Source organism: Podarcis erhardii (genome assembly GCF_964252035.2).
Source record: "Podarcis erhardii genome assembly, chromosome: 7".
NCBI classification, from domain to species: Eukaryota; Metazoa; Chordata; class Lepidosauria; order Squamata; family Lacertidae; genus Podarcis; species Podarcis erhardii.
Window position 1 is genome coordinate 68,507,941 of NC_138511.1, and position 12,041 is coordinate 68,519,981.

The 12,041-nt window shown below is 46.4% G+C and overlaps 1 protein-coding gene across 2 annotated transcripts in view; it reads left to right on the top strand.

Annotated features, from left to right (window-relative positions):
• Window positions 1–12,041, top strand: part of CD164L2 (CD164 molecule like 2) — a 33,370-nt gene that overhangs the window by 17,243 nt on the left and 4,086 nt on the right. The window contains exons 3-6 of one of the 2 annotated variants that reach the window (XM_081869806.1): window positions 2,233–2,310; window positions 3,287–3,376; window positions 6,804–6,966; window positions 11,858–12,035. In XM_081869806.1, the coding sequence (XP_081725932.1) occupies window positions 2,233–2,310; window positions 3,287–3,376; window positions 6,804–6,966; window positions 11,858–11,876 (350 nt within the window). In that variant the 3' untranslated portion in view covers window positions 11,877–12,035. Of the gene's footprint in view, window positions 1–2,232; window positions 2,311–3,286; window positions 3,377–6,803; window positions 6,967–11,857; window positions 12,036–12,041 lie in introns of those variants that run through there. The other variant, XM_081869807.1, reaches the window with a different exon arrangement.

The window sequence follows — 12,041 nt, forward strand, 5'->3', positions numbered from 1 at the left end:
TCCATCCACCTCAAAATTGTCCACACTGACTGGCAGCTGTTCTCCGGGATCCCAGACTGTGTTCTTTCCCAGACTGAGATGCTAAGGAAGGAATCCCAGGGCCTTCTGCATGCAGAACAGATGCTCAGCCATTGAGCTACGGCTGCTTCCCAATACTGTATAAGCTGCCTTATACTGAGTCAGACCTTTGGTCCGTGTAGCTCAAACAGTCCCAGGAAGTATAGCCAATGGTGGGCGGGGGCGGTGCCCCCTGGGTGCCATCTCTAAGGGGGATGGCAAGAAGGCACCCTGCAAGCTGCCAAAATCACGCAGCCATCGTGTGTGGAGGATCCTCCACTTGTGACTGCAACAGCGGTGGAGGGATCCCACCGCTGTCCATATGGCGCTTGAGCAGTGCTGTCGGCAAACTGCCCCACAGTGCATGCACATTACCGCTATATACTGTGCATGCTACGTACGGGGCACGCACATGCGCAGTATGTAGCAGCGGCGCGCATGTGTCACACGTACGCCGCAAGCACATGTGCCTCCAGGCTGTTTGCCCCGCACCCCCCACTGGGTGCTGGTTAGCCTTCCTTCGGCCCTGTCTGGAGGGCCAAAGGTTCCCCACCCCTGATCTCAGGTGAAGGGGTTTTGGACAGCAGTTCCATCTCCCACCCAGCAAACTCTAGAGTGGATCCTTCTTTCAGGGAAGGTTTGGGTTGTCAGGTTTCCTCTGGTGCTAATTCCCTACTCCACATTCTTTACTATATAGTTAATACAAGTTACAGGTAGGTAGCTGTATTGGTCTGCTGTAGTCGAAACAAAATAAAAAAATTCCTTCCAGTAGCACCTTAGAGACCAACTAAGTTTGTTATCGGTATGAGCTTTCGTGAATCTGAAGAAGTGTGCATGCACACGAAAACTCATACCAATAACAAACTTAGTTCATCTCTAAGGTGCTACTAGTTAATACAACTGTGTACAGTGGTGCCTCGCAAGACGAAATTAATTCGTTCCGCGAGTTTTTTCGTCTTGCGATTTTTTTGTCTTGTGAAGCATGGACTTTGGGAAAGCTTCAAAAATCACCAAAGTCTTCAAAAAAGGCTACCACACCACGTGCTATGAGTTGCTCCTCGAAGTGAATGCACGGTTTTAAGAAAAAGGAAACAAACTTGCAAGACAAAGAAAACAAATTCGCAAGACGTTTCCTTCTTGCAAAGCAAGCCCATAGGGAAATCCGTCTTGCGAAGCAGCTCAAAAAACTCTTTCGTTTTGCGAGTTTTTCGTCTTTCGAGGCATTCGTCTTGCGAGGTACCACCGTATCCCTGTATAGGGAAGTTTTTAATGTTTGATGTTTTATTATACTTTTATATTTGTTGAAAGCTGCCCAGAGTAGCTGGAGCAATCCAGTCAGCTGGGCAAGATGTTGTTCTTGTTGTTGTAGTAGTATTTACTCACTCACTCACTCACTCACTCAGTCACTACTGTGTTAAATCATGCTTGCTGTTGACTGCAGCATCCCTTTCCAGGAATGCTTCCCTCTTGCCATCACAATTGTGTGGTGAGGATGGCAGCAGGGTGATGCCTACTTAGCTCCCCTCACCGTCTCTTGCATCTGCATCAGCCCCGTCTTCCACACACGTTGGGGAGGGGGAAGATCAGATGACCTGAGCCTGCTCTACGCAAGCAGGATTCTAAATCGCACCCGGAGCCTAAGGTCCCATCTGCACCATGCATTTGAAGCATTCTTAGACCAATTTAACAGTCCTGGTGTTATGTTAAGAGTGCTTAGAATTGTAGGTCTATGTGGCCAGGACTTGTAACAAGCTGCAGTTCCTGGGATTCTTTGGAGGAAGCCATACGGTGTGGGTGTGACCATGGAGGGTAGCCAACATGGCAGCTTCCAAGCGTTGTTGGACTGCAACTCCCATCAGCCCCAGCCAGCATGGCCAGTGTTCAGGGATGATGGGAGTTGTAGTTCAGCAACATCTGGAGGACTTCTCATTGGCTAGTGATCTATGTGTGACTACTCTCTCGAGACCTTCACCCAACATTCAGGGGTGGGAGAGGAGACAGCAGACATGGCACATGATGCCAGTCACGTGATGTGAACCCCAGAATAGGGCTTGTCTTTCACTTTGTTTCTGGTTGCGTAGCCCTGTATAAAACAGTGGGGGAAATGTGTGTTTGGGGCCGAGGGGAGACATGCAGGATTTTCAATGTGACTTGGTTTCTCTCCTCTATCCTCAGGTTCCGGTAGCTGTGTTGTGAAGGGAGAGCCAGCCAAGGAGAAGTGTCACTTTTACAATGTCACTTCCAGGTGTGAAGGTAATGCTTTTCTGCCCAACCACTGATCACCATGCTGTCCGTTAGGCCTCATCATCTGCCTCAGGACCTTTGCCTCTGCCTGTTCATTCTGGAACCTGATCACCAGGACCTCCTCAAACATTTTTGTCTCTTCTGACTCTTGATACAGAAGCAAGAAAGAACTAGGGAGACGTCCTGTTCTGGGTGGGGTGGCACTTCCTCCCTGAAGGATCAGAAAAGTAGCTAGTGGGGAGACTCCCTGATCTGGAGGGCCACAGGTTCTTTATCTCTGACATATAGGACACTTTCACATGACCAGCTGGAGGAGTCCTCTTCAAACCATTTGCCCATCTGATCCAATATAGGCTGCCCTTACTGACATCTTATCAGGCATCTTTATGGAATTTCTTGCTATAAGGTACATAAGGGTTCATTCCTAGCTATTGATGTTAACAGCTGTTTATGTCTATTTATTCATGTTCTACAGCTGTCTAAATAAAAACAGCACTAAATAAATAAATAAATAAATAAATAAATAGTTAAATCACAAAAAGCAGATGCATTTAAAACAAAACTGAAACAATACAAAATATTTGCTCGTGGCAAATATCCATTTATCCAGCTATGAAAGCTTGTCCTACCATGTTCGGTAGTTTCCAGAAAGTGCAGACATTGGGAGCTGTTTGTATCTTGACACAGGCAAGATGGTTTCCATTAAGATCTAGGTCTGTCCTGTGGGGGCAGTTGATAACAAATCTTTGTCTTCTTCCCTTCAGGTATTTGAATGACTACTTTTTTATTAGTTTGCTCTAATTATTCTACTTTATATAAATGTAGCGTGGCTTTTCTTGTCACCGACTGTGTAGAACCCTGAGTGTGCTTCTCTAATGTGATGATCTGCTTGGATAATGCAATGTGTGGTAGGGAAATTTTCTTGTAGGAAAGAGGTGTGGGTTGACCTCCCCCCCCCCCCCGCTAATGATGGTTCTTTTCTTAGCATCCGAAACAACCACCAAGCAACCTCCACAGCCAACCACCAAAGAGCCTCCAAAGCCAGCCACTAAGGAGCATGAGATCATCACACTTGGTAAGTGTGAGTCCCCTTATCTTTTGCGCATTGGAGAAGGGGAGGGTTTGAATGTTGGTGAGCTAGTGCTAGAGCATCTCCAAGTGGGGAATGCAGAGCGGCTTCTTGGTGGTCATATGTGCTCCAGGCGCTGTTTTCCTTAGCAAGCCCTTCTGTTGTGGTAAACACTTGTCACTCGGGGAACAGGACCAAAGCTTACCTTGAGACGTGAGAGCAAACATGGTTGATTGCATCGCCACCTTACCTAAGTAGAACTAGGATCCTTCCTATTTTCCTAAACCCAGAGTCTCAGTGTGATTGTATCCAGGGTAAAGTGGGCTTCTCCAACAATTTGGACTTTTAGAAGACATCTGAAGGCAGCCCTGTTTAGGAAAGGTTTTAGTATTTGATTAATTATTGTATTTTAATACTTTGTTAGAAGCCGCCCAGAGTGGCTGGCGAAACTATTATTATTATTATTATTATTATTATTATTATTATTATTATTAGGATTCAGTTCAGATTCTGCTTAGAATTTAGCTCCAAATCTTCCCACCTACAAGCCCACAACATGTTCCCAATCCTACACGGAGGCTCATTCAGACCTCACCTTTGAAAAATGACTGTGCTTTTAGCAGCAATTTAGAAGAGAGCAAGACTTCCCACCACTATTTCAGGTGGAAATTAAGGGGCTTTAATAAAATAAAACAGATCCCTTTGCTACTGCCAAGAGGCCTGGCAACTCTTCTGTACACCGTCGCTGGTTTGGATGAGAGAGCTTAACAAGGCAGGCCAAAGGAACGGAAAGGGAAAAGCTAGCTAATAAAGAAGTGAAGGAGAGATGGATGGATGTGTTCTCAGGGAGAATGAATCTTCCTGCCGAAAAGAAGAGCAAGAATTGAAGAGCTTTGGGCTAATTAAAGTGAGTAACTCTATCCTGAATCCTTGTGAATTATTGATCCAGCGCAGGCTCCCGACGGGAAGTTGTATGTGCTCATTTATCTCTGCGTGAGCAAAGGCTCCTGTTTTTCGGCTTCCACACCAGTCTTGCCCACACTGTGTTTAACTGCGTCCTCTGTTTCCTTGCAAAGTGCACCCCTTCAGTAGCAATGCTGCAGCATTGCGTGGCTGCTTTTGTGATGGAGAACACTTGGCTGGGTGGTGAATGCACAGTTCACGGAACGAAGGTTTAAGTTCTAGCAGCTAAGTCTTTGCAATAGGACCTGTACATGAGCTGACTAGCGTGGCATGGTGGAAGACAAGAAGAAGAAGCTTGCAACAAAATGATGCTTTTTGATCCTTACATCTTGTAAAGTGAGGGGTAAGGTTGGCCAGGAGGTGCCATTTCAGACACTGCCCGCCCCAGCCACCTAATCTCTTTCACCATCAGGAAAGCTTGAACTGTTTCTTAAGGGGATTTTTGACTGTGAGCCATTAACATTGCTAGGGGGAGTTTTTGGCAAAAGCAGGAAATATAGGCTGCAGAGGCTGTTGGAATTTCTGTGCGACAGATAATCATAAGACTTGCAGGGGACTTGGTACCCCCTGTACGCTGCAGGAAATTCTGGAGATAACCAAGAGTATGTACCACTCTGGCAAGACAGTGTGCAGGCAGGTAGATTCTCAGCCGGCATAGGAGCTGGTAGACAGCCACCATGGATACAGAATTAACCTGCACCTCCATGGACAGCTGTGAGTCCAAAATGACTCCCAGGCTGCGCACCTGGTCCTTCAGGAGCACAGTTACTCCATTCAGGACCAGGGAGTCCCCCATACCTGCCATCCTCCTGCCCCCCCCCCAAAAGTACTTCTTTCTTGTCAGGATTCAGCCTCAATCCATTAGCCACCATCCATCCTCCAACTGCCTCCAGGCAGTAATAATAACACTTTGAGCTTGGCAAATCAACAACTAGTACAGATCTCTGAGCAGAGGTGTTATATGGTCTGTGGCCAAGCCTCCATACAGGTCTTCGTCAGTTCAAACTCAAGAGCTCTCTTTAAAGTTAGTACAGTACTGATAATCTTACTCTGGGACTGCTCTCCATTGTGCACACAGGTCCATCTTCACTGTGTTGGAGGGGCTGCTGTGTAGTTGGTACATAGAAGCAAATGTGGGACTGCTCAGAGGTGGCTAAATTTTTGAATAAGTTGTTAGCTGGGGGGGTTTTATGACGGAACTAATCGTTACTCCATCTTTGGAACCTGTATATGAAAACAAAATCTTGTTGTCATTTTGTGTATTGTATACAGCCTTGTGGCATTTTTATGAAAAGTGCAGCCTATAAATGCTTAAATATTATTGTATAAGCGATTCAATACAAAATACACGTGTCAGGGGCTCAGGAGCAGAGGCACAGGGAAGAGAGGAAATGGAGAGCGAAGGGGAAGAATCCGAGGGGAGCGTAGGAGAAGAGGACAGTGGCCCGAGGGATTCCATGAGCCTCTCCAGCGAATTGGAAGATTCACAGAAGGGGGCGCCAGTGGCCAGGGGTAGGGGGTTCCCAAGGGGAACGCCCCAGGAGCAAGGGGGCAGCAGGGACTCCCAGAGCAGTAGTTGGAAATCAGGACCAGCTTCCCCACCAGAGCAGAGTGGGGGGGAAGAGTCCCAAGTGTCGGGGCCAGTACATTCCCCACCAGGGAGAGAAGACGAGGCAGGACTGACCACGCCTCCATCGGAGAGTCGGACAACGGAGGGGAGGTCAGATCCGGCCAGTATCCCGGAAGAGGGAAGCAGTGACAGAAGTAGTGTAACGGTTAGGAGAAAGGTCACGGGGTTGGCGCGAGAGGCAAGTTCAAATGTACAGGAGCGCGGGACAGCAGAGAATGAGGATTGGGAACCGGGTCCTAAAGCCCGCCGGAGGCAGGGGGAGGAGCTAAGCGACTCAGTGTCGGAAGAGTCCAGAAAGGGCAATGCCCCAGCGGGCAGGAGGACCCAGAGGAGGAGAGAGCAGCGGAAAAGGTGGAGCAGGGCTAGGATCTTAAACTGGTGTCAGAGGGGAGGAGACTCAGACGGGACTTCGCCAATCTAGGGTTTAAGACGTAGGGCTGCACGCTGCGGCTTTGAAATGGAAACTGAACTTCAATAAAGACTTTTGTACGTTACGACAGCCTAGCGTTGGTCCTCTGTGAGCTGGGACCTTGGGGCAGCTCTGACAACACGCTTCCCCCTCCCCCCCCCAAAAAAATCCCCCACTCAATCTGGAGGGGCCAGTAATAGTTAGTTAATGGACTGGTAGGAAAGTAAAGAATATGATCTCTCAGTTGTAAACTCTTTTAAGAACATGCAAGTCAAACCAGCATTGTCTTCACTGATTGGCAGTGGCTCTCTAGTATTTTTGTGCAGGGGTTTTCTTCTGCATACGAAGCATATACTCTTCCCACATTGAGCTACAGCCTTTTCCCTTTTTGCCAAGTACCTTCACAACCCCCTTGCTCTGTCTCCCCCTAGGTACAACGGCCAGCCCTCCGCTAACTGACTCCCCGGAGTTCCACCCGCCAGGATTTGACTCTGCCAGCTTCATCGGGGGAATCATCCTGGTGCTCAGCCTCCAAGCCGTTGTATTTTTCGTGGTGAAATTCCTCAAGGCAAAGGACAGCACCTATCAGACACTGTAAGTTCCCTACAAGCAGCTGGGAGCAGGGGGGGGGGTTTGGTGGTGGTGGTGGGGAAATGTGCTGTCCTCTGAGAAGCAGAGAGGGAGATGGTCTGTGCGTAAGAACATTCTGATCTTCATTTTGGGGTAGTTTCCAAAGCAATTGCTTTGTTTAATCTGTGGCATCTTCAAAGACTGACAGCTTTATTATGGCATGAGCTTGGCGCACAAAAGCGCCTGCCCTAATATGTTTGATGGTCTTTAAGATGCCTCAGGGCCTTTTGTTGTTTTTCATTTGGTGCCCAAGCTATAATAGTTTAGACCAGGGTCACATCAACACTGTACATTTAAAGTGCTATTATACTCCTTTGTCATGGCTTCCCCCAAAGAATCCTGGGAAGTGTAGTTTATTAAGGGTGCTAAGAGTTGCTAGGAACTAACAGAACTCAATTTTTGAGTGGTTTTACTGTTAACCGCTCTTGTTAGAGAACTTAGGAAATTAGAGCTCCTACCTCTAAGCACTTTTAACAAATGACCGTTCCCAGGATGCTTTGAGACATGGAGGAACCATGACTGTAAAAGTGGTGTACTGGTGTTTTAAATTATGGTGTGGATGTGGCTCAGGGCAGTTAAGAAACTATATTCATAAAAAAAAGACAATGGGGTGTTGTTAGTGGGAAAGTTACTGGAACTGACTATTCACACATGAAGACCGAGAGCATCCAGTGGGATGCAAAGCCTGCTGTCTTCATTTCTCCACCTCACCCTCCAGTTTGTCTTCTGGGCGTTTTAGGGGGATAAAGCACGGCAGATCAGCTCTTATATCCCTCTAAACACAGAAATAGAGGGATCTTACGCTTGACAACCCTCCTCCCCTCTTCCCCACCTTTGCATTATTCCTGTGTCCTTGCACTCAGTTTTTCTCTCCGTTGCTGCTGTGCAATTCTCACATACATGCTACTGACTGTGTTCAAGGACTGGCAGTTCAACATGCCACTGAGCTCAGTACTCTTTGTGCTGAGGAAGGGGCTGGTCTTTAAGTGTGACTCACTTTAAATGAGGACTCTGGATCTTTAAGAAGGGCAACAAAGCAAAGCTTTGAAAGTTTAATTATTATTTAAAAATCTTTCTCACATTCATTGTGGCTGTGTTGTGATTACAGCTCTCTTTAGATGTCCCACTTAGATGGCAGCAGGTAGTGGCGTTCACATGTTACATTCAATGTCAGCATACCTGTGAACACAAATAAGTCAGCTGCACACTCGTACAGTTATTCACATGTAACATTCGACGAGTGTACAGTCTATGTACGCAGGAGCTGAGCTGTTTTACACAAACACATGTGCCTGTGTAGAAACAGCTTGTACTTGTGTTTAGTGTAATGTGTGAACATGCCTTAAAACACTGATGTGCGTGTGACATCAGTGGCTACTTTCACACACCTAGGGTCCCTGTTTTTATTATCTTTCTCATTCCCCTGGGTTGCTATTTTCATTGTCCTCCAATTTATGGAAGCCAACTGTCTGCAGCAGGGAACGGTTTCTCTCTGACCATAAGAATAGCTCTGCTGGATTACACCAGTGGCCCATCTAGTCCAGCATTCTGTTCTCACTGTGGCCAACCAGAAGCCTCAAGGAAGTCTGCAAACAGGGCCTGAGTGCAACAGAGCCCTCCCCACTTGTGGTTACCAGCCGCTGGTAATCGGAGGCATGCTGCCTCCACCAGTGGAGGTACAACAATTTTTGAAAAGCATGCTTGAGCTGGGCTCCTTTGGAAGGAAGGGCAGGCTTCAAAAATTGGTATAAAAACCAACTACAAAAAAGCAAAACACACAGAGAAAATTTAATTATACAATAAAAATAAAGGAAATAAGTATAGTAATAGCATGGCCCTCCAATCTAGAACTCTCCTAATCCACATCAAGGCCTCACACCAGAATGGGGCCTTGTGCCATTTTCCTAGTGACACCTTCCCACAAGCTGATATTTCCCTGTGAAATTGGTGCTGTTTACTGTAAGCAGCACTTTCAGAGGGCAAATAGCTGGAGGGGGAGAGAGTGAAAGTGTTGTCTGTGGCAAACCAACCCCAGACTTTGGGACTGATGTTTTATCCATATAACGAGAGGCCAGTTTGAGCATACTTTGCTAAATTGCGAAAGCTATAACTTGTGGTTTGCCCTACTCAAAGTGGGTTATACTTTTGTCGGCAGGTGGTGAACAAAATCCTAGCCAAATAGCTCTACATCCCTGCTGTGTGTAACCTTTGGTCAGTGTTAAAGGAAATTTCAAATGTTCTGTGAGGGACTCTCCTCCTCGCATGCACCCGACAATATTTCTGGGTTTCTCATCTGTATCTTCTGCTGCCATCTCTGTCTCTGACAGATCCTTTCAGAGAATCACCAGCTGGGTTCTCCTCCTCTCAATCTGCCCTTGATTCTCTTTCTTTCTTTCTTTCCTCCCACCCACCTCTCATAGGAGAGTGTGGGATCAAAAGATGTCTTTAAGCCTGCTTCACACAATGATGCTTTCTCCTGCACAGGTACTCCACTGACATAGTCATGTGTGGATTATGGCATGAGCATCATCTTTTGTTTTTGTTTTTGTTTTTAAATAGTATTTATTCAAATTTTAAAGATTACAAAGATAAAAAAATAAAAGGACAAGACAAAAAAAAAACCAGAAAAAAATTAACAAAATAAAACAGATCCAACCTTTACATAACTTTCTTTCCTTTGCTTATTTCCTTGACCTCCTGACACCTCCCTTTTTTGTATTCTAGTTCAATTAGATGTTTCAGCAAATCCTTTCCAGCTTTGTTTTTATCCTAATAATTTATCTTAATATGCTGTAATTCTCATCTTTCACCAATTAAAAAATCAATTTTAACCTAATCCTTTGTATCATTTCTGCTAAAACCACATTACTATGAGCATCATCTTTTGCTTCAGTTGTGTGTGTTAGGAAGCCAGTTGGGCAGGGCCTGTTATGGAGTGAAGTGACTGCCTCAGGTGGCAGGTGCTTGGGGGCTGGCAGTGGGTGATGACAGGTTGAGAGGCCAGAGCTGTGTCTGCAGCGCAGCCTGGCCTGCACGCCCAGCTAGCCTGCTGTCCTGCAGTAAGCTGGACAAGTCACCAGTGTTCAAGTAAAATTCAGTTGAAAGTCCAGTTGGCTTCTGAACACGGAATGAGGGTGGTGGTACCATTTTGGTCTTTGCCTCAGGGGGAAGCTATGACTGCACACACACCATACGCTTAAAGCACATGACTCCCCCCCCCAGTAATCCTGGGGACTGTAGTTTGTTAGGGGTGCTGGGAAGTGCAGCTCAGTGAGGGGTAAACAACAGTCCCCAGGATTCTTTGTGGGAAGCAGTGTGCTTTAAATGTATGGTGTGTACACAGCCAGTGTCTTCAGCCTTGAAGTTGGATATATGTAAAGAAAAATACCTCTGTGTGGGAAAGGGTGCTCAAACTTCCCTCAGGAAACTTGGCTGGGTCTTAGTTAAATCTTTTTGCCCCATTGTTGGATCTCTTCTCAATCAAAGCTCAGTTTAAACAGTGGGCCAGCTAGGAACACATTATTGGGGGCCATGGAGGAAGAATTTGAGGCAAGATAAGACAGTTGTATCCCTTTGCCCAAAGCCTTGGACCGTATTTTCAGCTTTTTAAATAAATAATAAAAAAAAGCTGTGCGAGCCAAAGCCTGCCAATGTTCCTTTCCAGCTTTTAAAACATCCTTGGGCAGCTGGCTCCCTTCCAAAGCCAGTTTGGCAAAATCACTCCAGAAGCCTTGCTATTGAGGGCTTAACTTCCTTGATGATTGCAGCCATGCGTGATCCCCAAATTTTGACTGTGGGTGCGTTTGCTCATGCTGATTCCTGCCCTAAATCCTAATTGTTCAGGCACCTTGAGAGAGGGGTTTGTTTGGCATTCTAGCACTGGGGAAAGCTGCTGCTATTGGGGGTGGCTGGGATGTCAACCAGACAGTGATTGCTGCTGTTTTTTGTTTGCAGCATCCCTCTCACTCTCTTATTTCTGTTTGTTTAACAAATTGCTTAGCCCTAGCTTGAGTCTATTCCCAACAGAACATTGGGCTCATTCAGGCTATCTTTTGCCCCATACTTACCAGGCACAGGCCTGCGCTTTAAAGCTTTGTGTCCGGGGGGGGGGGGGGCGGTTTCCTGTCGCTTTCCCCAGGAAAAACCACGTTTTACCACTGAATCAGAGCAAATGGCAATTGGCAGAAAACCGAGCTATTCAGTGTTGAAATGCAGTTTTTTACAAGGAAAGCACTGGGACAAACAAACAAGCAAACAAACGTTCAGACATGGGGCTGTAAAGCCCAGAACCGTGCCTAGTAACACAGCACAAAAGGTAGTTTGGATGAACCCATTGCTCCTGTCATTTTTCAGAACTCTCTGAAAGGCAGGTGCATCTCCCCTCCCGACAAAAAAAACAAATAGTGGTGCATTTATGAGGAGGACTGCCCTTGCTGAAAATTCAGAGTTTTTTAAAGGGAACAGAAGCTCTGCCCTTCTGGGGGTAACCCTGATCTTAATCTGGAGCATAAAGTACAAATCTCTTAACACCTTATTCTCTCTTAACTTGGTCCATGCTGCTTCTCTGTTCTTAACTGTACCCCTGTCCTTAGCTCCAAACTAAAGCTTATAATTTTGCCGTAGCTCTATTATGTCCATTCCTCTCCAGACCCCGTTAACCTGAGCACTAATGCTACCCAAGGGGAACCTTCTATTTATTTGGCGTATCAGTGACTCTCTACCAGAAATGTGTGTATTGGGCGTGTTTAAAGGGGCATTGTGCTTTGATATTGTCTCTAACGTCATGTCCCCAATTGCCATCTCCCCACCCCCTTTTTTTTTGTATCTCCCTTGCACGCTGCCTGCCTGTCGTCAGAGAGGACAACCAGCAGTAGGTGTAGCTGTGTGTGAAAGAACAGTGGGAAGTAATGGTCTGTCTCTGGAACCAGGAAAACCTATCAACCTTCTCTTAGACCCACTCCCTTCGTGGGGCTCTTTCCTCAGAGCCAAGAAAGGCTATTATGGGCCTGTTTTTATGCATTCAGCAGCATCAAATGATC